The sequence below is a fragment of the Aethalodelphis obliquidens genome, unplaced genomic scaffold (assembly GCF_003676395.1).
Source record: "Aethalodelphis obliquidens isolate GAN/ISIS:26980383/991018 unplaced genomic scaffold, ASM367639v1 scaffold73, whole genome shotgun sequence".
Taxonomy (NCBI): Eukaryota; Metazoa; Chordata; class Mammalia; order Artiodactyla; family Delphinidae; genus Aethalodelphis; species Aethalodelphis obliquidens.
In genome coordinates this window covers 5,565,724-5,591,249 of record NW_020838017.1, presented here as the reverse complement: position 1 = coordinate 5,591,249, position 25,526 = coordinate 5,565,724, and the positions used below count along the sequence as shown (strand labels likewise).

The 25,526-nt window shown below is 42.3% G+C and overlaps 1 protein-coding gene across 18 annotated transcripts in view; it reads left to right on the top strand.

Annotated features, from left to right (window-relative positions):
* Positions 1-25,526, top strand: part of ANK3 (ankyrin 3) — a 681,638-nt gene that overhangs the window by 347,772 nt on the left and 308,340 nt on the right. For 3 of the 18 annotated variants that reach the window (XM_027091778.1, XM_027091779.1, XM_027091777.1), the window contains exon 1: positions 581-1,060. The exons of 2 other annotated variants lie outside the window; for them this stretch is intronic. In XM_027091778.1, the coding sequence (XP_026947579.1) occupies positions 947-1,060 (114 nt within the window). In that variant the 5' untranslated portion in view covers positions 581-946. Of the gene's footprint in view, positions 1-547; positions 1,061-6,809; positions 7,062-25,526 lie in introns of those variants that run through there. 13 more of the 18 variants (XM_027091789.1, XM_027091790.1, XM_027091788.1 and 10 more) reach the window with 8 other exon arrangements.

The following is a 25,526-nucleotide window of genomic DNA, read 5'->3' as shown; positions in this document are numbered from 1 at the left end:
AAAATAGTAAGGTGATGGGAGCACACCCTGACATGAACGCCAAGTCCACATTTCAGCGACTCAGAACCCCTGACTACAGCACAGATTTCCCATTCTCTGACCCTCGGACCTCAGGAGAGGGGGGTCCTGGGGACTCCTCTGAATCAGGCATCTGTTCCATACACCAACATGCTCACGGCTTGCTGTATGATGTTGTTTTTAAAAGACAACAGGCCCTTCTGTGCATCCTCCCCCATAAAATGCATTTAGGCTGATAGTTCAGCATAAAGGACACCCTGTTGAGACGGGCAATGCATGCATTGTTTTCCCCATCATGCAGTCAGGATCTCCCTAGCAAAATCGAGTGTCTTCTGTCAAATCTTATTTTATATACTTTGTCACCATCAGCACTTACACTAAAGCAGGAACTGCTCCATTCTATTATGGGTTAAATTCTGCTCTGTGCAGACCTAGTGGTGATGTATAAATTGCAGCCCTGTCTTTTTTCCGAAGGATTCTAAAATAGGTTTTCAGAATTAGTGCTGGATTTTTGCTCCTGCATGTGTGGTGACTCTTGATTTTTTCCTTTCGGAGAAGCCTCCTTTGCAGCATTCCCCCTTCCGAGGAATCACTTAGACACTTCCAGCTGGTGGCAGGGGATACAGCCATAATACAGCTTCCTCTGTCCCAGCTGTCTTTTTCACTACGCTAAATGCATTACGATGGCTGCACTCTCGTGTAAAGGTTCAGGTAGAGGGAGGTGTAGGATTAAGTCTGGAGACCGCCGTTGGGGTTTTTAAGGCTTCAGCTTCCCCAGCATCTTGGCATTTTGAATGGCTTCCTGCTTCGGGTCCAAGGTTTCTCTCCACTGATTGAAATGCTGCTGGAAGCCTGATTAAAGGTGCCTGAAGATATCACCTTCTACCAGGAAGCCCTGCGTGCTTGAGAGGATCTTTTTCAATGCATTATGGCTCATGCAGCCTCACAATTAAAGAAAAACAGGGATTTAGAAATCAATGCTGAAGAAGAGACTGAGAAAAAAAGGAAACACCGCAGACGGTCCCGGGATCGGAAGAAAAAGGTAGCTATGTATGCCAGCGCCTAGATCTTGCCTGGATCCTTTTTGTTTTAATCTCCTCTTGGCATCCGTTAGAAGCATTCGGGGCTATTTTTACATGCTGTGTGGAGTGTAAATTGGGTGTGTAAGTTGGGTGTGTAAGTCGGGAACAGATGATAGAAACCCTATGGCGGACAACCGGTGTAGGGTGGGCAAGACAAGGGAAGATTTTCTCCTGTGTGGGGATGATTGCAGTGCTCATGCGGAAGCCTTGCACTTTACACAGGCATGGGCACGCTTCCATGACACAGAAAGGAGTTGCAAGGGAGTTAAAAGGAGTTTCTTTCCAGCCTGGTCAAGGTGAAATGCACTGCGGTGGCTTAGGATTGAGGGAGAGGCTGGAGAACCAGCCTTTTTACTTCTTACAGTTCTGTCTCGTGGAAAAGGAGCTTTTGTGCTAGAAGTGTGTCACATGTGTGCATTTCTCAGGCAGATCTGTGACCTTAAAGATGTGGCAGAAAAGTCACTTCCTGCTTTGTTTTTTTTTTTTTTTGGTTGGTTTGTTTCTTCTCTCCTTCTGCCTCTCGTTTCTATAAGGTACTTTTAGGTAGATTGTGCAATGGTCATAAACTGCTGGAAATAACTTTCTTTTGTTAAGTGCAGCTAAACCCAGAGAGGCTGGTCTTTCTCTGCTGGCTGAGAGCGATTATCCTGAAGGCAGGAATTCCCGTGACAGGGCAGGGACTTGCAGCCTTCAACACTGATTGCTTTAGATCAAAGCATGGGCATCGATCCTCCTCTACTGATGTTCCAATGCAAGGGAGCAAATAGGAGGACTATTCTAGGTCAGTTGTGTTTTATTACAGCCTGGGAGTGCTTACTGTTTGGTGGTTGTGCCCTTAAATATGACTCCTAGAAAGCGACCGGGGGAGTGAGGCCCCAAAGCACTTTTCTTCCTTGACAATTAATAAAAATTGACTAAAACTCTGTGACCTGAATAGGTCATAAAGCATTTTTATGTCTCTTTGTGAGAGTTCCCAAAGGAAAGATCATCTTCATTCGCTTTGAGCAGTGATGCCTGTGCTTTGCAAACGACATGCAGATTTCATCCGCCACATGCCCCTTTTCTCAGGAGTGAGCATGAATATTTTCGGTGCCTTTGCCATTTTCTTCCAAGTGTGGATCTAGAGAAGAAGCCCCTCTGCCTTTTGTTACCTGGCAGACTTTCTGAGACTGAGCTTGGAGGGCTGCAGTGGTTCTGCTGCAAGATGTTAAATATAGACGGTTCCTGCTTCAGGGTTCTTGTAAATAAACTTCTTGAACGTGTTTTCATGGAAGTACAAGCTTAAGAGAGGAAATTCTCCGCAAGTGTATTTCAACGCCTCGCACAGCAGAGCTGTTGTGAGATCGCCGTGGTTTGCTAGGTTCTGGTCTAATTTTACTGAAGTTAGGTTTGTCTGTGGGTTGGTCACTGTAGTTTTGACCCCTCTCTGCACATCTCCCCCCCCACCCCAACTCTGTGGTAAGCTAGCTTCTGAGAAACACGAGGCCAGGAACATACATCTGTATAAAGATACAGTTTCATCATTGATGTCGATAGTGTACTTAAGAGTTATTAGCCAAGCCAGGCTTATGGATAGCAGTTTCCTGTGGGAGCAATGACAGGTCCGTTGCTTGTGCCTCGTCCCCTATTTGACTTGGAAGCAAAAGAGGGGAGGGGTGAGGCAAAGGGAGTTTCTGGGGTCACTGAGCTGAAGCAAATGCTTTGTGGACCAAAATGCTTTGTTATGAGTACAACAGAGTCTGTGCAACGTAAATCTCTTAGCAACCAGAAGGGAACATGGAGAAATATCAATATCGCTATTGTCAATGTGCAGGCAGATTTAAACGTTTTGTTCTCGGGGCACTCACAGAGGAGATCCAGAAAGGCGCTGGTGGCTAACACTTTCATTGCTGTTGCGCTTGTTAATTCATAACACAATGTAGCGTGTATATTCCCTATCAAAGGTACCTGTATTACAGAAGGTTTAGTATTCCTAGTCAAATGATCGCATGGACTGCTTCTAATTTGCAAAGTTAAGATTAAACGACTTTGAAGACACAATCTAGATCTCCTTCCGTGACATAGCATATGTAACACTTACTCTCTCCAGAGTGAATTGTTTCAACTTTGAGTTTCTTTTTCCTACCTTTTCCTAAAATCCTAATTCAGGCTTCTGGGCTACTTTGTTGCATGTTGTCAGCCCCATGTCAATCGGAAAAGCTGCTTTTAAATACGTTGTGGGTTGCTATGGGAATCACTGCTCTTCCTCATATGCAGAAATATCCTCTAGGATCTTTTAATTACATAAGGGAAGAGTGAGCACTCTCATAAAATCACCAAACACAGAAGAAAAACTTCAAGAGTATCTAGTTTATAAAATAAGGAATTTGACTCATGGTACCCCTGCAGTTCAGGTTTGAGCAAGCCGAAGGTGAACGTTTCTTGATTATATCTCTGTGACACAGAATCCTACAGTACGGGACGTTACTAAGCATTATAATCAAATCATAATACACGTGTCAAATGAACATAGGATTCAGGTTTCATCAGTGTTTTTAAACCCAGTGAGTTGCACATTTGGATATTTTGAATATTGAGAACCATGAATAAGTGATTAGCTGTCAAAAAGTAGGAAACTTCTAGAAATTTATAATTAGTTGAATTTTAATAATGATATATTTTCTTCTTGGCATCACAACTTTCGTGTCAAGAAAAAGAAAATCTTCCTGTTGGTTGAAAGGAAATTCGTCTAGATAGATGAACCCTTAATCATTTATCATCAAGTTTTCTGACTTTAAGCAGAAAAAAAAGTTTCAATGCGTGTCTAGTGTAAAACTTCCTTACCGACACTTCCCACTGCCCTTCCCTGATATATGTTCCCCTTCATCCTCCTTCTCTCCTGAGGGACTTAGTTTGGCAGCAAGTGGGAGGCATGACAGAGGTAGACAGCACCTTTGGGCGGGTCCGTATTGGATCTATGCCCTCACTAAGCAACTTGCAGGGAGGAACTCTGTATCTCCTGCACCCAGCAGGTCCCTGGTGCACAGGTGGTGGTCAGTAGAGGGTCCAAGCCACCATGAACCCACAAGGGTTAGACTCACAAACGCTCTTCAGCCCCATATTTTCCTTGTTGCTGTTGGCTTTGGGTGCCATATTACCAACATGGTTTGCCCTCTTTCCACATGAGCTGTAACAGGCATTTCAATATTGAGGAGTATTAGGAGAATCGACCTTTATTTATTCAGTATTTTTTAGGTAGGCTTGTATGTACTTAATACATCCTGTCAAAAAAAAAAAAAAAAGCAACAACTTTGAGGTGACCCATGAAAATTTATACTAAAAAAAAGAAACACTTATGGAATTCCCTTCTCTCTCTGTATGACTGACACAGGAATATACCAGGATAAAGTAGCAGTTAATTCTGTGATTAATATCCTTTCTGATATTGGTGTCAAACTCATACAGCTGTTCAGTGGCAAAGCAGGAGTGACTGTTTCACGGCTTCATTTCTGCATTCATGCATTCATTCAGTAAATATTTATTGAGGGATTTCTGGCATCAGGCATTGCATTCCCCATTGGAGACAAAGCTAAACAAGGCAGAGTGGCAACGGTATGGTAGCTCCCTGCAGAGCGGGGAGGAAGAGAAGAGCACCATTAAATACCCTACAGATAAGGAGCCACAGTAAGACCCCCATTTCAACTCGATTGGGCTCACAGAAGGTTCTCAGCAGAGCTGAACCTTGGAGGAGGAGTGAGCGAGATAGACAAGCAGAAGGACAGGAATCCCAGGCCCACAGCTGTTCAAGTATGAGAGAACATTCAGGTGTGTGAGAAACGAACGATATTTTGGAGAAAAGGGGACATGAGTATATGGCAGGAAAAATGGCTGGAGAAGTAGTCAGGGGCCAGATCACGAAAGTCTTTGTTTGCCATCTTACGGGATTGGAAATTAACCTGCTCAAAGGAGAGATGGACTTAAATCACCTTTGGTGGTGACGGTAGGGAGAGGAGACCGAAGAATTTTCTGAGTTTAGAACCATCCCTCAAGCATCAGTGTTGTAGACAGCAGCTGGGAAAGCCGTCAGGAAGCACCAATGGTGATGCAGGCATGAGAGATGCTGAGGGTCTGAACCAGGGCAGAGATGATGCCAATGGAGAAGCGGGTGTTGCGTACGAGAGATATTTAGAGGAAGACTCAGTAGAACTTGGCAGTGGGTTGTGTGTAGGATGTGAGAGGGAGAGATCGGATTCTAGGGTAACTGCCAAGTTTCTGGCTTGAAGCAGAAGATGAAGAATTAAATTTCCCAGATTCATTTCTTTTCTCCCAGGACATTTCTTGACCTCTTAAAAAATGCAGCAGGTAGGGTGTTATTAAATTGCTTTTTTAGGTGGAGGCTCATTTAATCTTCACAACAACCCTGCGAAGAAAGTATTTCTATTATCCCCATTTTACAGATGAGAAAACTGAGGCATGAACCTTTAAGCTGTTCCTCAAAGTCTCCGCCCTAATTCATGGTAGAGCTGAGATGGCAATTTCGGTAGCCTAACTCTCCAGGTGGTGTTCTTAACTACTACACTATACAGTGTATGTAGTTAATATTTCACAGCTCCACATCAAAGTGGGCTTGAGTCAGGGAATCTTCTAAAAGATAAGCTATTTTCTAAACATCTGGAACTTTGACTAACAGGCTTTATATCTCTAAGTAATCTAGTATCATAGTAAGTCTCTTTTTCTTACCCTCTGAAATAGATTTTAATGTTCTACCTTATGAGTTTCCTTTTTTTTAATTTTGAAAACTAAAGTGAAAAATTACCAACACCAGGATATCAAATCCTCAAAGACATGTTGCTGTAAAAACATAACAGTGTCTTAGGCGCCAGCTGTATACCAGGCAGTGTGCAGAGTGAGTCCCATGGGTCATCCTATTTTTTTTCTCACAACTTTTCTATGAGGCAGGTATTATTTTCATCCCCATTTTTCATAGCTAAAACCACGGCGTAAAGAGACTAAGTAACTTGCCTGAGGTCATATGGTTAGTAACTGGAGGGCCTAGACTTCAACTTGGGTCCTAGGACTTTGGAATCTGTCAGTCTGGGTTGATTGTAATGAAACCCTCTCAGTCTCTTTAAGAGTTAAAGCAACTGAAGGATTTGAGAACAGATTTCGGGAGAGCTGAACTTCTGAGTGTGATCTCTTGCCACAGAAGCTTGGCGCTTCCTGACGTTTTACAGGCTCTCCCGTGCCTGGTTACCTAGGTACCTGTGGCACCCACGATGTGAGATGCCAGGCGAGGCGAGGTATTTACTGCAGCACCTGGACTTTGGGGAAGAGGATTGTACGGACAAAGGGAACCTAGTCTGTTTCCTGCTTTGCTGAGTCCGTAGACTCCAGACATCTAGGGAGCCCGGTTTCTCTCTCAACATACTTGACACTCTGCACTGTAATTGTGTGTTTACATGTGTGTCCTACCCAGGAAACTATGAGCTCCTTGAGGGCAGAGGTGGTATCGTACTCACCTACTACCAAACTGAGGCTTGCAGAGTAGGTGGTTCAGTGAGGGGTGGGGGGAAGGGAAGGGAGGGAGGGAGGAAGGTGGCTGGGTGGCTGGCAGGACGGATGCATGGGTGAGAGGCAGTATCATGCTTCGGAACATGGACTATAGGGTCAGACTGAGTTCAGGTGCTGGTGCTCTCACTTAGCTGCTGTGTTCTTGGGGGATTTATTTAACCTTCCGATGCCTTAGTCTCTTCACCTGCAAAATGAAAACAATAACAGTATGTACTTAGCCACAGGGCTGTAATAAGATGTCAGTGAATTAGTATTGGAACAGCGCTTGGCACAAAGTAAGAGTCATAGAGTGGTAGTTGTTGTGTCTGTTCATAATGAACAGACACATAAACGGAAGAATGAATGGACTGTTTCCAACCTGAGGCTTCAAGAAGGATTGTGCCAACAAGTCAGCTCACTGAAGCGGGGCAGGTAAGCTCCCTGTAGGAGCACATCGGGCTGCTGCCCTGTCTTCACTCTTCCCCGTTTGGAAAGGGATGGGTGGAAGAAGGCTTAGCTCTCTCATAGGCAAGGCTGTAAACCTTTGTCCTTTGGTCTGCCAGAGATTTAGACGTCGGGAGGCAGTTCAGTAAGACTTGTCAGCCGACTGGTTCTCTGTACTCTGTTACCATCACGGTACAATTTTTTTCCTCAGTAAAGTCATCTGTTCGTTAAAAAAAAAAAAAACAAAAAAACTTAATGCTATTAGATTAGAGCCAAAATAACTCATACCTTTATGCTGAACATAGATCAGGAATGATTTTATAGCAGTGTATCATAATGTGATTAATTATGGCTTCGAAATGATTGCTTATAACCTAGTACTACAAAATAAATGTATATAATACTCCTCCCCAATAAAGCCCAAGACTTAAGACACTGGCTTGCTCTTGATCAATTACCTTTATAACCAGTACAGGATCACATTAGGGATAAATTCTACATTTATTAATGTCCAAATATGTTATTTTAAAGTTCTTTTTGTTAGTTTTGTCGCCGACATACTGCAGCGATTGAACTGTTTCTTCCTCACTCTCCAGGCCCTTGATCTTTTCTGTCTTTTAATTTTCCTTTGGCATGATGGTATATTATTGTGTGTGTATGTGTGTTTTATTGAATTTCAATGCGGAAAAGTGTTACCTTTTCATAGGTATGCTTGAGGAAAATGAGGATTTGGCAGTGTTTTAAGTTCTTTACAGTTATAAGAAAAGTTTGCATCAATCATATCACATTTTACCTGCATCTGTTCATCTAATACAAATGTATTGTGCACCTCCATTGCACCTGTCCCTGTACGGGGAACTGGTAAGATAAAGGATGGAAGCTGTAGGTCCATCTGCTTGCTCTCTTTGGGATTCTGCTTGTATTACTCTGCACAGGTCGGGATGAAGGACTGAAGTAGAAAATGAATATTTTTTAGTGGGCCTCCAATGTGCTGAGTGCCTCTTGCATTCCTCATCTTATCTGAATTTATGTCAATACTATTCCATAATGTTATCCACATGTACAGAGGTATTAGCCTAAGCTTAAGTTTGTTATGTAACTTGCCTCAGTTACAGAAATAGCTGGGCTTAAGGCCAGGGTCTCTGTGGTTGTAAGTCCCTTGCTTGGGCCATCAGAACCTCTACAGAAGAGATTATTTTAAGGGAGGTTCTTATTAATAGACATCTATGGTGAATTCTTATGTCAAGAGAAGAGTTATCACCTTTGAAATGTTAAAAGTTATTTAGTAATTGGGATTTTTATAAATTAATCATTTAAATTTAACTGCAAAGTCTAAATGTTGTGTAAAGCATTACACTTAAGTTAGTGTAATTCTACATTTAAAAGAATTTTTAAGGGAAATTCAGTCACTGGAAATAAAAAGAATCATTAGCTTATACCTATTGACTAATATATAGGTTAAATATTGAAAGAGAATGTCTAAATACAATGTTACACTGTCAGTTACATAATGCAAACTTTATTCTAGAGATATTTCTATAGAAAGGTAACATGTGGAAACAAGCAGTCTGCTCTAATTTTACCCAAATTGTTGTTTCTAGTTTGTACAAATGAAAAGCAGAAGAGTTGAAAGCAAAGCAATGGAAATCAAGCTTGAATCTTTTACATATAAATCACATTTTTCTGGCGCTTATCCCACTCACTCAAGATTATGCTTTCCTGGACCCAAAGTGGTGTCATGAACTAGAAAAGTCCATCATTGCCAAATATAGGAGCTGCCTATAAAATGTGTAGATTTCAATTTAGATTTAGTTCCAGTGAATTATTTCTCAGTCTTAGGTGGCCTTCCACTAATGAGGATCATATCACCAGTTCCGTTTGAATTTAGATGAAGCCCATGAGAATGGGTAGAGACTAATGTTCATATCTGCCAGCTCTGGGGCTTGCCTTTAGGCAGAACAAAAGGCAACTCGCACCATCACCATATGAGAAGGATATGCGGATTGCGTGGAGAAGGACTGGGAGAGAGGGGTTGGCTAGAGAGGGTTGGATGGAAAGAAGCCCAAGGTTTTCTAGTGACTGGAAGTCAGTGACATGGAAACATTTATAATTTACATGTAGATGCCCAAGACCCTTGTGATGTTAATATAAACAGCATTCTTTTATCCTAATGAAAGATAATTTTGTAAGAACTCTAGACAGTGGAAGAGGTAAATGGTCAATTTTGTTTAGTAGAGGATTAAAAACAAATAAAGTAGGCAAGCAATAAGGAGAAAGATGTGGGGAGAGGGCTAAGTACTACAGTTCATGGTTCTGGAAAGAATGCACTTTGGGGCTAGATGTGAGTTCACATGGCAGCCACTTCTGATTAGCTGTGTGGCCTTAAACTAAATTTCTTTGGGCTTCAGTTTCTACCTTGGTCAAATGGGGCTATTAATCCTTTACTTGCATACGTATCATTAAGAGTAGAAATACCGTAAAGGCGTTTAGCCAAGTTCCTGGCATAAAGGGAGCCCTTACGAGGTCTCCTAGCTTCCCTTATAGTGTGGGCTCTCAAATGTAATCAAGTGACTGTAGCCAAGAAGCGGGCAGAGGAACTGAGAAAAAAAAAAGGGGGAATGTTTTGAAGAAGCTTTACACCCAGGAAGTACTCAAATTATTTGATGAATGAAATTTTACTCATAGACTTGTATCCTCAAACAGTCATTTGAGTCCTGCAGTTCAGCTCTTTGCAAACTTTTCTGTAGCCCTCAGGGAGTTGACATCTGTCATTTTGAGAAATCCTCGCAAAGACTCATATGTTAAATACATTTTCCATTCATTAACACTATTATTAATTAGCTTCTCTCAGTAGTTAAATGATAGCCTAGGTAGATATTAAAGAAAGCTTAAGAACCATATGTACAGATAGAGGTATCAGATAATTCTTTTAGCAAATGAACTTCATTATGCAGATTTGGGCATGAAGGTTGAAATATTTATAGAGGGAAAGTACTTAATTGGGCTGAATGAAACAATCTTCACTGGAGAGTTTATACATTATAATTAATGAGAAGAAACAAAACGTTACCTGTACAATATGTCTATAAGATACATATACTGTATTTCATTACCAAGTAAATGATCACCCCTTCTAGGGAGCATGGCCATTAAAGAGAGTTGCAGGATAGCTGGGGACCGAAGGAAGAGTGGATAATCTGGCCAGTATAAAGCCATCACCTTTTATACCTGGTTTCAGAACCCAAAGCGGCCTGTGGACTGTCTTCCTTTTCCAGCACATTCTCTTCTCCCTGCTTTCGCACACTGCCACCGGGAAGGGCCTCTACCATTTTCAGTCAGACACAGCATGTTACCCTGCCTTGGACCAGATTGGCCCAGTTCAGTATCTGCCACTAAGAATTACCTGTGTGTTTAAACTCTCTCCTTCACCCTAAACCAAACAGAAAAACCGAACCTGAAACCTGGACTTCTCTCCTAAGACATTTTTATTAAAGACTCTATGTGATTTTTTTTTCACTTTTTGAAGAGGACTGTATAGTGAGATACTGAACAGCAAAAGTATATGGAATATAATTTACCCTTTCATTTATCGAGCTATAATTCACTGAGGAACTACCGTGGGCCGGGCAGTCTATCAAGTGCTTTGAGTATCGTATTGAATCTTCATGCATGGGTGGTATTATCCTCACTCTCTGTATTAGGGGAGTTACACTCTGAAAGTTTCAGCAAGCCCAGGCTTGCACAATTGGCAAGTATAAAGCTCGAGTTCAAACCCAGATCAGCCTGATCACAATTTTCCCGGAATACTGAAATCAGTCTTTCCTGGACTATGGGATGCCTTGCTGGAGTTTCTGCCCCCTAGAAAATTCCTAATAGGATGCTTCTTGTGATTTATCTCTTCCCCCACCAAAAGAAAAGTACAAAATGGGGCATGGAGCATGGGAGGCTGGTAATATTGAATGTGATAAATCAATTTACATAACTTCAAGCCACTTTCACTTCACACATTGACTTGAAATGCATCCTACCTTAACAAAATCATAATCGTGCTAATGGTACAATAAAGTAATGTAAATATAATTAATTCCCAAATGTTGGTATTTTCCAAGATAAGCAGTGAAATCATTTTGTGTTGGCTAATTTCTTGGGTTTTGAAATGAGTATATTCCCACGTGTTTGCTGATGCCTTCCATCTCATGCTTATCATTTTTTTAATAAGAAAACTGTGGAAGAAGCTGGCTTTAAATAACCCACTCGGGGCCTCAAAACAGATGAAATTTCAGAGATTAAAAATTAAAATACGGTTTGTAGGATGGTAAGAAATTAACACCAACATCAAACATCTACTTCAGCTGATGACATAGACAAAATGTTAGAATTTGAGTCACCATTGCTTTGCCAGATTCTTTTGTCATCATCAGGAGAGAAAAGATCTCTTAGGCCTTATGACGTGATACTCCTTTTTGTCCTTGACAATAAGAACAATGGGTAAAAAACTTTAATTTGGGGAGGGGAGTTGGTAAAAATCAGAGTCTCCAAAAATTATATTAGTTAGAATAGATGATTTTAGGCTTTACTAGCGAGGCTCAGAGTGAATCAACAGGAAACTCACTAGCAAAAGTTAGGTTCCAACAAGGTCCTGCGGTATAGCACAGGGAACTCTGCTCAATGTTTTGTGGCAGCCTGGATGGGAGGGGAGTTTGGGGGAGAACGGATACAGGTATATGTATGGCTGAGTCACTTTGCTGTGCAACTGAAACTATCACAACATTGTTAATCGGCTCTACTCCAATATAAAATAAAAAGTGAGGTTCCATTTCCAGTAAACTAATTGGTAGGTGCCAAAGGCTGTTATCCCTGTTAATACTCACATGAACCCTCTGAGTTAGGTGGCTTTATTCTCATTTTGCAGATCAGGGAATGAGGCTCAGACATTGAATTTATAAGTAACAGAGAGCAAAAAGGAGAGGCAGAACCTGAACCATGGCTGTCAGACTCGAAGGCCTTCCCCCACCCGTAGTTCACTGTTCTGCCTACAGATTATTCACCAGTCATATAATCTTCTCGCATTTGGAGAAGTCTTTTACTTTCATTTTTCGTTATTTTACTTTCTAATAATAAGTTTCTAAATCATTTTTATGCCTCGCTGTCGCCAATGTTATCATTCATTTGTTTTATGTGGTAAGTACTAGATAAGAAGTGCTTTTTAAATAATGATGCTTGACTTAAGCTCTATGTTTTTACCTTCCACTGTTACACGGGGACTTTAAGTATTATTGCAAAGCACAGCAATTTTGAATCAGGTACAAAAAGATCGTAACTGATATTCGCACCATGGATTGCCAATAGACCAGGGAAGCAGCATTTGTCCAAGCCATGACCTTGAACAGTGCATTTTGTTTTCTATTAGTAAATCCTCAACGTGTCCAGTCTCATAATTCCCGGCTACATTCCTGCTACCTGGCTGCTGAGAGGTGAAGGAGAGAGGATGTGCTGGAAGGTTCTGAGGTCACTGAACCCCACACTGCCCACTGCTCCCTCCCTCTCCTGTGAAGACCTGCTGTCCCTGTGTGCAAGCGGCTCGGTCACGGCCGCCTAATTCAGCAACATCCTGAGTATATTTACTTAGCTCTGTCAACACTCAAAATATATTTGCCCGCCCTAAAGTAACAGGAGGATAACCATACTGATGTTTAAAAATGCTGAATGCAGGGCTTCCCTGGTGGCGCAGTGGTTGAGGGTCCGCCTGCCGATGCGGAGGGCACGGGTTTGTGCCCCGGTCCGGGAAGATCCCACATGCCGCGGAGCGGCTGGGCCCGTGAGCCATGGCCGCTGAGCCTGCACATCCGGAGCCTGTGCTCCGCAACAGGAGAGGCCACAGCAGTGAGAGGCCCGCGTACCGCAAAAAAAAAAAAAAAAAAAAAAAAAAAAAAAATGCTGAATGCAGTTAATTTCTTCCCTTTGAAGAATGGCCATTGTTAACGATCCCCGCTTTCCTAGGCCTCTTCGGCTGGCGTCGTTCTTTGCCATCTAAAAATAAATGGTTTCGTTATGCACATCGATTCCATCCACATTCATTCCAAATGGAATTAATGCATTAATACTGGTAATTCAGGCATGTGAAATGCACATATTCGCTTGTCTTCATTAGTGATCACCATCATCCTTCTCATTTCCAGTCCGTGATTCGTTTCAGAAGGTTTTGATTGTGCCTTGTCTTAGCTGAAATGGGATCTTTGAGGGTGACCATGAATACCTTGAAAATAGGCATTTTCCCTGGTGACTGTGTTATGACCTGGTTAACGTGAGCCCTGGCGGAGATTCTCTGCAGACGTTTGGTGTGGTTAGGACAGCCCGGCTTTCTCTTGTTCTTCTGCGTGTGGGTCCAGATCCTGGTCTTTTTCCGAGCTTTCCACGGAGGAGCCTTGTCTTCCCTGGCTGGTTCTCATTGGATTTTACATAACACGTTTTAGTGGATTCTCTGTGGGATAAGATTAAAATAATTATGTAGCCATCCATTTGGCCTTTGAGGAGCACGACCTTTTTATTTTCTGGTGGATTAGTTAGGATTTGGTTTGCAGTGTCAGGAAGGGAGAGTGTTCTTAGGTGCATTCGGCATTCTGGGCTTTGACCTGCTTTCCTAGAGCTTCATTTCAGCTTTAGTGGAACCTAAATGATTAATACGATCTGTGCTGTGTCTGCCTATAGTGCTTAATCCAGCCTCTTTTTTTTTTTTTTTTTTAAGTGCTGTTGGGGATCTCTGAAATAATAGGAAAACTGATTTTCTGTGGAAAGAGCGAATGGTCTGGTTGTGAGCTGTGGAGTCACACAGGCTTGGATTTGAATGTCACCACTGTCACTTCTTTGCTGAGTAGTCTCAAGGTGGTGACTTAACCTCTCTGAGCCTCCGTGCCCTCTTCCTTAATAACACCTAGTGCAAAGAGAGGTTATGAAGACAAAATTAAAGTGATCATGAAGTATCTGGCACAGAGCAGTGATTCAACGAATGTTAATTCCTCCCACTTCCCCACTCCTTTCCTCTTTCCCTGGTCCACTTGGAAGAAATGAGAGTCTTGTTCTAGCCTGAGCATATTTAGTGAGAGTTGTCAGTTAAAATGGGGAACTTAAGTTTGCTGAAGTTAATTATAAAGCAGGGGGTAAAAAGTAAAGAGTATATGTGTATGTAGAGAAAAACTAGATATTTATATAAAATGTAATAATAATTTTTTTTTTTTTTTTTTTGCTGTACACGGGCCTCTCACTGGTGTGGCCTCTCCCGTTGCGGAGCACAGGCTCCGGATGCGCAGGCTCAGTGGCCATGGCTCACGGGCCCAGCCGCTCTGCGGCATGTGGGATCTTCCCGGACCGGGGCACGAACCCGTGTCCCCTGCATCGGCAGGTGGACTCTCAACCACTGCGCCACCAGGGAAGCCCTGTAATAATAATTTTATATTTACATCTATATTATATATTCTCTCTATACGTATACATTTCATATATATATATATATATATATATATTCATTCCATAGGTAGACAGATTCCACAGAGGACAGTTAAACCCGGAGCCAGATTTCATTAGTTTCCATTAGGAAGAAATGTGGTTTGTGGCTAGAGCATTGAAGGTGGTCACTGAAGGTGGTGTGGGACACTGGGGTCCTTGGGAGGTGCAGGGCTTTCCCAAGATCACTCAGCACGGGGCACCCAACATCCAACGCAGGTGTCTCCGTCTGCTTGGTAGACTTGCCAGGCTGAGTGAGAACCCAGTCCTTTTCCCTGGGTCGGCCTTCATGGGTTTACCTTTGCCTTCCTGTTAAAGGTCTCGCACTGGTAGCTGCTCCTTGGCTCCCGGAGTGAAATCCACCTGGAGGAAAGCAGCCAGTGCAAGTTCAGTTTTAGCGACTCTCCTTTAAGTGTGTCAGAGCCTGTGTCTGATACACGTTTCCCAGGGACAAAGAAAGAGATGTAGGCAAACCACGGACAGACAGGGTGTCTTGCTAAATATTACTGTCCAATCACAGAAGACTTGTTTGAGAGCCTTTGACAGTATTTAATGCCTGTTGTGCCACTTTTACCCCCTGCTGTATTACTTGTCATCTCCTAGGATGTTCTCTGAGTCCTTTAGTTATTCTTACCGTGTAAATCATTGCTGTCCATTGTAAACACGACATTCCACACAGGGAGGCCAAGATCACCCTGAGAGCATTACTGGGACCTTTTTGAAATATGTCTTCCCAGTCTTTTTCTGTGCGTGGATATACTTAGTGTCTTCTTTCCTCTTTCTTTCCCTTTTCTTCCTTTCCTTCTCTTGCCCTTTTTCCCCAGAATTAATAGAAATGAGGCAATAGCGGTATCTCCTATCTTGTGACCTCATTTTTTTCTCACTGAACAATACAATATGAACGTACGTTCATGTCAATAAATATATTTCTGTAAGGCTTTCAGTGGCTCTATACAGTATCCTACTTAATGGATGTACCACATCGTATCCAACTGATCTCTTTTTTTAATATATTGAGTTCATTTCAATTTTTGTTCTTATGAAAAATGGCACAAAGGACAGTGCAGCTTCGTCTTTTCCTGAAAGCACAGTGTTCTCATTTTCGGTTCTTCTTATTTCTGGTGGTTCCTTAGCATCACATTCAGGGTCCTCTGTTCTCAAACCAGAGCCAGCATCTGCAACGTCATTTTCCACAGATCCACTAGTTAAGCCTAGTTCTAGCTGGAATGACTCTCTTTCCCGCTTCCCAGAGCATGTTCCTATTTCCCACCACGGATCTTCATGTCGCTCTGCCTGCACTATCTCCTTCCCCCCTTCCCCTTCCAAGTGCCAGGGCTCATCTCCAAACCCACCTTCTTCCTGGGACACTGGTTCACCAGCTGGAAGTCGTCTCTTTTCTCTTAACTATTACAACTCTTTGTACCTCTTAGGAAACCTAAGATACTCTCCATGAAATTACAGTCTTTCGTAAATGAATGCCTCTCGATGAAAAGTTACAAGTCTTGATTTTGAATCTTGGCAAGGCCCATAAGTTTGCAACTTCAGCTGCTTTTTCCTTGCATTTAAAAAAATTTTTTTTTTTTTTTAGCAGTACGCGGGCCTCTCACCGTTGTGGCCTCTCCCGCTGCGGAGCACAGGCTCCGGACACGCAGGCTCAGCGGCCATGGCTCACGGGCCCAGCCGCTCCGCAGCATGTGGGATCATCCCGGACTGGGGCACGAACCTGTGTCCCCTGCATCAGCAGGCGGACTCTCAACCACTGCGCCACCAGGGAAGCCCTTTCCTTGCATTTTGTATTGAGGCCCGTGGCACAGTGCTATGGAGAGGACTTCCCAGCTCCCAGCGTTCTCTCACGCCCCTGCTGGACTACAAATTCCTTGGATCCAGACCATTACTGATTGATAGCACGTCCTCCCCAGGCCCCCTTGGCCCTGTCCTGTTAAATGAATAAATGGCAGTGACCACACAGCTCTCTGCCCAGGGCTCTGTGCCCTCCCTCCAGCCTTCAGTCGAAAGTTCTTAGGCCCATGGCTCTTAACTGGCCAGAGAAGAGGCCATGTCACATTTCACCTTGGGATAGTGTGACCAACCAGCCTGTTTTGTCCAGGACCGAGGGGTTCCCCAGCATGTAGGACTTTCAGTGCTGAAATTGGGACAGCCCTGCCCGTCTCCCCAAGGGTGTATTAGAATTGATAGAACATGGCTGGGGAGGGGGTGGGGGTCTAATAGTAGAGCAAGGGGGAGGTCCTCGGTGCTCCCTGTCTCTAAAACCCTCTCAGCCTTGCTTCCTCTGAGGGTTTTGCCTTCCATCTATAATTATGACGTCACTTTCTCCTCTGGAGTCACGTTCCCATTTTTTCATTTCCGGTGTCTTCAGTGGGCATTATTTCTTCCTGAATTTTCTGCCATCTCCTGATTGTCTAAGCACAGTGGACCATTCCACATGCTATGTACGCCAGAGCAAGTATAGGAAAGTACATAAAATTGAGCTTTGGGAAACAACTCGTGCTTTCATCATACAGCGTCTCATCTAGGACCCAATCGCGTGTGCTTGGCTTTTCTCCCTCTGCCTCTTTAACTCCCTGGATCGTGTATTGAACTCACCTTCTTGTTTGGAGCGTTCCCAACTCTGACTTGCCAAAGCTGTCTCCTCCCCCGCCCACCTGAGCCCAGGGAAGGACACCCCAACCTGCCAGCAGTCTCATCCCTGGAGAAGCCCTGGCCCGGTTGCCACTTTCCACCATGTAATGGGGCATTGACACAGAAAGAAAGAACTTGACTACTTTTCAATTTAACTCTGGTTTAGAGTTTCACATCCTAGTCAGAGGGAAGCTACCATTGCTTTTTTAGGAAATGTTTAGATGGGGGCCGCTGTGGATCGACATAAATGTTACACGTGTGGGAGACTCACATTGTCCTGTGATTTACATGATTAAGATAACAAACGGGATTGTTTACAACAAGTTGAAGTACTGAGCTTAAAAATTCATTTATCGTGCCTCCATTTTCATACCAATCACTCAAATCATATATAATGGATTAGAAGTGACTTTTTTGGACTGTAGATTGAAATATATGATTCAATCACTTCACTTCATTAGAAGGAGTAAATGATTTCATTTCATTTCAATTCAATGAAGAGCTACTGTGGAAATCTAAATTTGAACCTATAGGACTTACGTCAAGGGCAAATACATGGGTCTTGAAGGGCACAGTAGTGTGGAAAGTCCCCGCAGAGTGTCTAGAGCTGTGCAACGTTAGAGGTGAGAGGAGCCTCTGAGGTCGCCGAGCTGCCCTCTGCAGAGCTTGCCTCTCCTCGACACAGTCTACGAATTGCCTGTCAGTCTCAGTGTGTGAATTGCCTGTGAGTCCAAGCATCCTGCCTCTAAACGTAGCCCACACTGTTTCCGGACGGTTCTAAATGTTAGAATATACTCTCATTTTGAGACTAAATCTAGCACCCTGTTATGTCCACCCATATGCCAGCTCTTTACAGAGACGGAGAGAGTGGTGTGCCCATGTTGCTTCTTCCCTCCAAGCTCAGTGTTCTTTGTTCCTTTAGCCGGCGCTCATGAGACGGTTGCAAGACCCGTTAATTCCCCATTTAGGAATTAGGTGCATTAATTCATCAAGGAATCCTAAGGATCCCCACTTAGGAATCATGTGGTACCCTGAATTGACATAGTAGTTGGCATGTGGACGTTGATATAGCACAGCCTCAGCTGTTGCCACTAATTTGTAAAAGGGGCCAAGGTCACAGTCGTTTTAGGGAGAAGACAGTTGAGAGCCTGTTCAGTCCCTTTTCATGGGAACTTTGTTTCCGTTTTGCATATGGATTTTATCCTTCCTTCTTAACTTTCAGTTTGGCCTTCTGGTTGACATTGAAATGCAGTGTATACGTTTGGCTGACTGGTGAATACGTTGGAACACTTATAAACAGTACCTAAAAATAGATTTATAAAGATGGAAAAGCTTTGTTCCTTCTAATACTTTATCCTCTGTATCTGCCATTGTAATATCTCCCATTACTTTATCCCTCATACTTAGTAATGATTTTCTAAGTGATTATTAAGTACCAACCATATGTCCTGCATGGTTCTTTCTCTCCTTTTTCCTGCTTGGCTTCTGCCCTTCCATTTTGCTTTTTCTTATCTTCTTTATCGTAAAAACATTTACTAGAATGCACTAGAACAGATGGAAATACTTCATTTATCAGTTGGATACCAGAGAGGAACAAACTGTGTAATGTGGTAAACTTTATCAAAGGTTGATTTTTCATATATTTCAGATTAACCAATTTAATAGGTAAACACTTGGCTTCTTAGAGACTAACTTTTATGAACTGATTCCTTAGAAACTAAGCCATGTGGAATTATTCTGACAGAAAAATTAGCCACTAATAAGGGCATAAAAAGAATAAAATTCTGAAGTAATTTGTTATGGTCCAGTGACTGTGAAATATACATATTGTTTAGATTCAGAAACATTTCAGTTCAACGTATATGCCTTGGGAATACAAAGAGAGACAAGACGTGCTTGCAGTTCTTTGGGAACTCGTAGTTTCGTAAAGGAGACAAGTTTAAAAGACTTGAAATAGTCTCCTGGTTGATATAGAAAATGTATAAAGTGAATGGAGGTCGTAGGAAGGGGCAGGTCTCTCAGGACAGAGGGCGGAGAGGTGCAGCCGTTGAAGTGGTTCCTGAAGACAGAGGAGTGTGGGCAGATGACGTAGAGAGAGCACAGCTAGAAAGACTCTCAGAAGTGGGATGGATCGGGCGTGATGGCTTAATTGGGGTGGAAAAGAAAGGAGCCAAGAAGGATGGGTTGGAGATGTCAGATGTGGGCATCTGAGAGGCTGGTACACCTTGAATTAAGAAAGGCATGCAGGGACTTTCCTGGTGGCGCAGTGGTTAGGACTCTGCGCTTTCACTGCTGAGGGCCCGGGTTCAATCCCCTGGTCGGGGAACTAAGATTCCCACAGGCTGTGTGGGAATGCGGAGGGTTTGGCTTACATTTCTGCAAGATGTGCCCCCTCCCATCTTCCTGCTTTCCCTTACTCCTGTCAACCGTTACTATTTTTGCAAAGTAAAAAATGTTATTGTATGGTGACTTTTAACTTGGGTTTTCAGTATTAGCTCAGAGATATTGAAGTTCTGTACTTGGACCACCCGAGAGCAGAGAAATCCACTCAGCTGATCAATTAGAAACCTAGAGAATAATTACTGAATTATTTTGAGACACGTTGAAGCCATTGCTTTGGGTCTAGGCTGTTATTCATTGGACATGATGAATTTAGAAATGCTAGTGAAAAGGCTTCTTAACTTTAAATTGTGACAACCCTCATGGTGCGAACTGTGATGTTATATTCGTGTCCAGCCATATACTGTAAGCATTTGTTATATTCACAATCAACTCTTTATAACCGTGACACGCTTTAATGTATCCTTCCATTTTGTGAACAATGTATTTATAGTGATTTTTTAAAAAGAAGTAGAAAAATCGAAGAAAATCGCCCACAATAAACTACATGATCAATCCATTTCTTTCGCAAACCATCTTTAAATGTTTAATTTTCAGAAGTGTAGAGAAATGAAAAAGAAAATATCCTGAAAAACAATTTAACAGGAGAACAGTTTCTTCCAACAAATACCTTCATTAAAAAAATGGGCTTGATCTCACTTGAAAAATAAAAGCGCTCTGAAAGTTTGCCAAACTGATTCTAGTAACATGCACTAGATTTCACTTTTCTGAAATGTGCTACTTTTACTGAAAGAATAGTTCAAGTTTGAAGCTGCATTTTAAAGACTTCTGCAAAAAAAAAAAAAAAATCAAGTGTGCTCCGCTGACCTTTTATAAACCACTTCTGGGAAATGTACATAGTATTCTGATGAAAAATGTTGCTTAAGTATTAAAGCCCAAATACCCATGAGGAATGTCATTACCCCCAAATTCATGAGATTAATTTTTTCCTAATTCTTGTGTGGTTGTGTTTGTGTCTGTTTGTATATCTGTATTTTTAAATTCATTAGCTTGACAACTGCATATCAGTATTTGCAGTTATTAGTTCTAGCAGAAATGAACAGACATCTAATCTGAGTTTAGCTTAGTTGAGAGTCAACACAGATAAAATTAGAGAAAACAGTGCACAGTTTGTTTTTTTAAAGATAAAACAGATATCTATGGCTCAATGTAATAGATAGTTATGTTAAACAGGAAGTTCCCCTGGATAGAATGTTGCAAAATACATGTTGGCCCTTGACAATTTAAAGGAGTCCTTTTATATTAGGATAATTGTGTCTTGATGTATCTGTCTTTGAGGTTCACTATCCAATTATCATAAATGAGGCACACAGTTTATGAAGAGAGGCCTTCCTAGCCTCAGTGTTTTGTGCTCTAGACCACAGCTGGGAAATTTACTTCAGATATGGCTGGGGAGCCCCAAGGTCCCTCATGTCGTAATGGGGAATGTGGCAGGAATGCCTAGCCCAGAATTCTAGCTTGAACTTGCAATTTAATGTAACACTTTTAATTGCATTCTCAGCAATATTTACTTTCATCATAACAGCAAACCGTTCATGGTAATGTCTTAGTAAATTGTGGCAGCAACGCAGAGACATGTGGCACCAGGAATGCCTCGGCTTTTCTGTGAACTTCCAGCAAAAGGCGTTCTTTCTGATTTGCCTTGCAATTGTATGTCTGGAAAATTCTGAAAGGAACTCTGTGCATAGAATCTTATTGTTTTTTAATGTTTCCAGGAGAATTGTTTTAAATCAAGTTATAATTCACTTTAGTCAGATGCAGTGATGCTAAATATATATTTACTCAGTTTTGACAAATGCATAGTTGTTTAAGCCATTCATCCAACAAGGTGTTACATTTCATCGCCTCTGAAAGTTCCTCTGTGCCATTTCCCAGTCAGCATCCGTCATCCACTTGAAGCAGCCAGTGTTAGGATTTCCAGGACCATTGCTGATCAATGATCAAAGAAGGATCTTTAAAATTATGTTTTCTTTTTAAGGAATACTTCCCCCTTAGGGAGTCATCCAAAAGTACATGCATTGACCAAGAACAAGGATCAAAAACTTAGCTATATAGAATTTCAATGGATTGCTTCTAAAACACATGCAAGCATCCTAAGTGTTCAGTTGTTACTAGAAGAGGAACAGGTCCATTTCCAGACTGTCAAAAAGATTTCAAGGCATTTTATTTCTCATTGCATTTTAAAATCTGGCTCTGTTTTAATTCCCAGTCTGGTAAAGATTGCCAGCAATGCTTTGTGGTTGTCACCTTAACCTTGTGTGGTGTGTACACCCTTGTGTGGGGTGGGATAAATGACCCATCAATGGGAATTTAGTACGAATGATCGGTAAATGTCATGGATGAAGCTGACAAGCTCAGTTAACGACCCCCAAATGTAGAGAAGCAGTGTTTGCCTGGTATCCTCTCAGCCTCTGTGGGGTAATAGGAGAATAAGTAAAATATTCTTCACGTCTGTTTCTTCTCCATGAGTATGTACCATTGCTTCAAAGGTGAGGCTTTATCATTTGGTCTCATAGTGACCAGACAAAGAGTACTTCTGTTCTCTCCCCTGGGGTACGGGAATGGGGGGAGAGAGAGAGAGCGTTCCATATTGCCCCTAGAGATTTTCTTTTCTCTCCTTTTAGCTAACTGCTCTTCTTGATAAATAAGTTTCAGGGACAGGGTTAGAATAGACTGAACAATGCAGAGAGAAAAGATTCCAGGATGGAGGGCTACTTTTCCTTCAGTATTGCAACCCATGGCATATAGAATGAAATTGCACTGCCATTGTAATTCTATTTATTAAAATAGACAAGCATTAGACAAGCAATAAAATGTCCATCTGCTTTCACAGCAGGCTCCCACCCTCTGAAATAACCCCTTCTCTCTAAAACACCCAGGACTGAAACATTTTAATATTGGAGACCAACAGAATTATAATATTTAATTTATGGAAGCAGTGGCTCTCCTCATCTGCCCTTTGGATTACTGCATCCGTTTCAAAGGGTGTCACTGAGGACATGGGAGTTGGGTCGAAAAGAATCTGCAGTGCAGCAGAGGGAAATGAATGGGCTCCCGGCTTGGCGGTTCTGCTGTACTTCTGCTTTCATCACGTCACCAGCCTAATCACCTTGAGAAGGAAAACAAAAGGCATTTTGACACAGTGTACTGATGCTTAGTCCAGAAGTGAAGCGCGCACGGTCATTTTAGCACATTTTTTGCCATTGCCTGAAGGACAAAGGCTTCTGATAATGGGAACTTGCCCTTATTAAAAGCCGAGCAAAGTGAAAACCTCCTTCTTGGGCTACCGGGAAAGTTCACTATTACTCTTGCTAATTTCAAAGCCAAACACTTGCTTGACACTTCAGGCCTAGAAAGCAGAGAGTCCTGAAAAGGTGGTTCAAAAGGTAATTGTAAATTTTAATCTTCTTTTTAGCAAACTGTTCCCTCACTTGGAGAATATTCTGTTTCAATTTTTTATAAAGGCGGTCTGATGAAAATTTTAAATACACTCTTTAGGAGCAAGCCTCTGTCAGGTGTCACGCCAAGCTCCGCTTTGGTAGGAATGGTTACGTAAGGTGCTCTGTGCCATCTCTCTAAATAATAGACCTCTCTCGTGAGTCCAGGACTCTCGTGCTGGTTTGTCTCTCCCTGAAGACTTCATGTTCATGGGCATTCTGCCTTGGGTAACTTACATGCAATAGAACATTTTAATGTTACTCTGCTGGAATAGCATTGGCCAGGGTGGGGTTTGGGTTTGCGGGTATCCTTATCCCAGAGAGTAAAATTCAATGTAACTGGTACAATCATGGAAATTTAGTAAGAATAAAAAACATGTCAGAGGAGGTTTGCCCACTGGCTGAAGTGATAGGGTACTGCAGTGCTTTGAGAGGGACTTCTAAGGACACTGAACAGAGAAGCTGTGAAAAATCAAAGTTTAGGAATCTCAAAACATGTGTATTGACTTGTTATTGACAAAGGACTTTCACCTCCATTATCACATTTGATCCTTGTAACTCTGTGAAAAGGATATTCTCATACTCAAGAAGTTCTTTTACTAGCTCAAGGTCCATTAGCTACCAGGTTACTTTGAATCCTGAATGATTTTCTCCCTCCCTCCCTCCCTCCCTCCTTCCTTCTTTCCTCCTTTCAACGTGTGAGAGCATAAAATGTTCTCTTCTGAATATGGGCGTCCTGGGCCAGGCGTCCTTAGCCTCCAGTGTTTCTCTTGAGAATAGTTTAAGCCTTGAGACACAGGAGTGGTATTTGAGCTCAAATTTTAAATGTAAATATTGTGTGTGTGTGTGTGTGTGTTTATCTCCTACGTGGGACTAACACTGGAGATTCAGGGAGAGTTTTATGCTCGGTGATAAGGCAAGCCATCGGATTGTTTTCTATACCAGTTAAACCAGTTTACTCTTCTGCCACGTGTTGACCTCACTACATTGAGTGTTAACTTTTTTTCCTTTGCCGGCTCCATAGTTGAACATTGTTCATGTCATCGTTGTTTCAGTTTGTAATACTTCATTATTAGTGCAAATGAGTATTGTTCCATGGGTTTGCTAGCCATTTGCATTCCTCGTTGACAGGTTGCCTGCTCACGTAACTCACGTCTCCTGCAGTTGTTCGTTTTTACTTTTTATGTTAATCCCTGTCTTTCCGTTCAGAAGTAACTAGGAAGGCCAGTTCATGCGGTTCTAAGATTACTGTGACATGCCATAAACATGTAGAGATTGAGTTGCTATCAACATAAAACATTAAAGCTGAGGTCTATTTTTAAATAGCGAATACCCTGATCAAGGAACTAGAAATACAGCAACTCAGAAGGTACCGATTTTTGATATTTCAGATAGGATAAACAAGGCCAAGTTAGGACCATGGCATAACCTGCTACGAATAGCAGTTCCCAGAATTTGTTTAAGCCAAGTGAACGAACACATCTAGTTTGTTGTTTCCACATACTTTATAATATTAGAAAACCGAGATAATATCTCTGAAGTGTGCACTCACAGTGCAGTTAGCATAGCTATTCATTTTCTGTCTGGCACCAAAGAACTGAAGAATCTAGTACCTACTCTCTTCTTCTGCCAGAGCGGCCGCTTCAGGCGTGTGACAACTTCAGGCTTGTAACCGCAGGAAGAGCAGTGAAGAAAGGTCTGCCCCTGTCTGGATAGTATCCTAGAGGCCTGGAGGAGATGTTAAAAGTGTTTCCTCTCCTGGCAAGGTCAATAGCACCAAGGTTAAAAGGGAGGCAGAACAGTTCGTTTTTGATCAAGAATTTTCAAGTAGAGTGATTTAATACTTTAGTCCTAAAAAAGAAGTATCTTGCCCTTGGCAGCAGAGGGACAACTGAGATTTGATATATCTTACAAAGATTAAGTATGGGGCTTCCCTGGTGGCGCAGTGGTTGAGAGTCCGCCTGCCAATGCAGGGGACACGGGTTCGTGCCCCCGTCCGGGAGGATCCCACATGCCGCGGAGCGGCTGGGCCCGTGAGCCATGGCCGCTGAGCCTGCGCGTCCGGAGCCTGTGCTCCGCAACGGGAGAGGCCACAGCGGTGAGAGGCCCGCGTACCGCAAAGAAAAAAAGATTAAGTATGCATGAAGTTGCTCCAGCGACTGTTGTGTATGGTAATTTATTAGTAGTATTATTACCAATTATTATTATCACTGTCACTATCACTGACACCATTGTAGTTGATCACGGTGATGAGAAGTCAGCTCTGTAGTCAGATTCCCAGATTCTCTGTGTGGTACTCCTGTCTCCATTGCTTTAGCTGTGTGGACTTGGATTTGTTCCTTAACCTCACAAAGTCTGTCTGCTCATCAATAAAATGAAGACAGCAGTAATCTCTGTCTTGAGGGGATGGTTGGGAAAATTTCCTAAAATGGTCAGCATAACCTTAGCATGACATTTGGAAGGGCTAAATAAATCT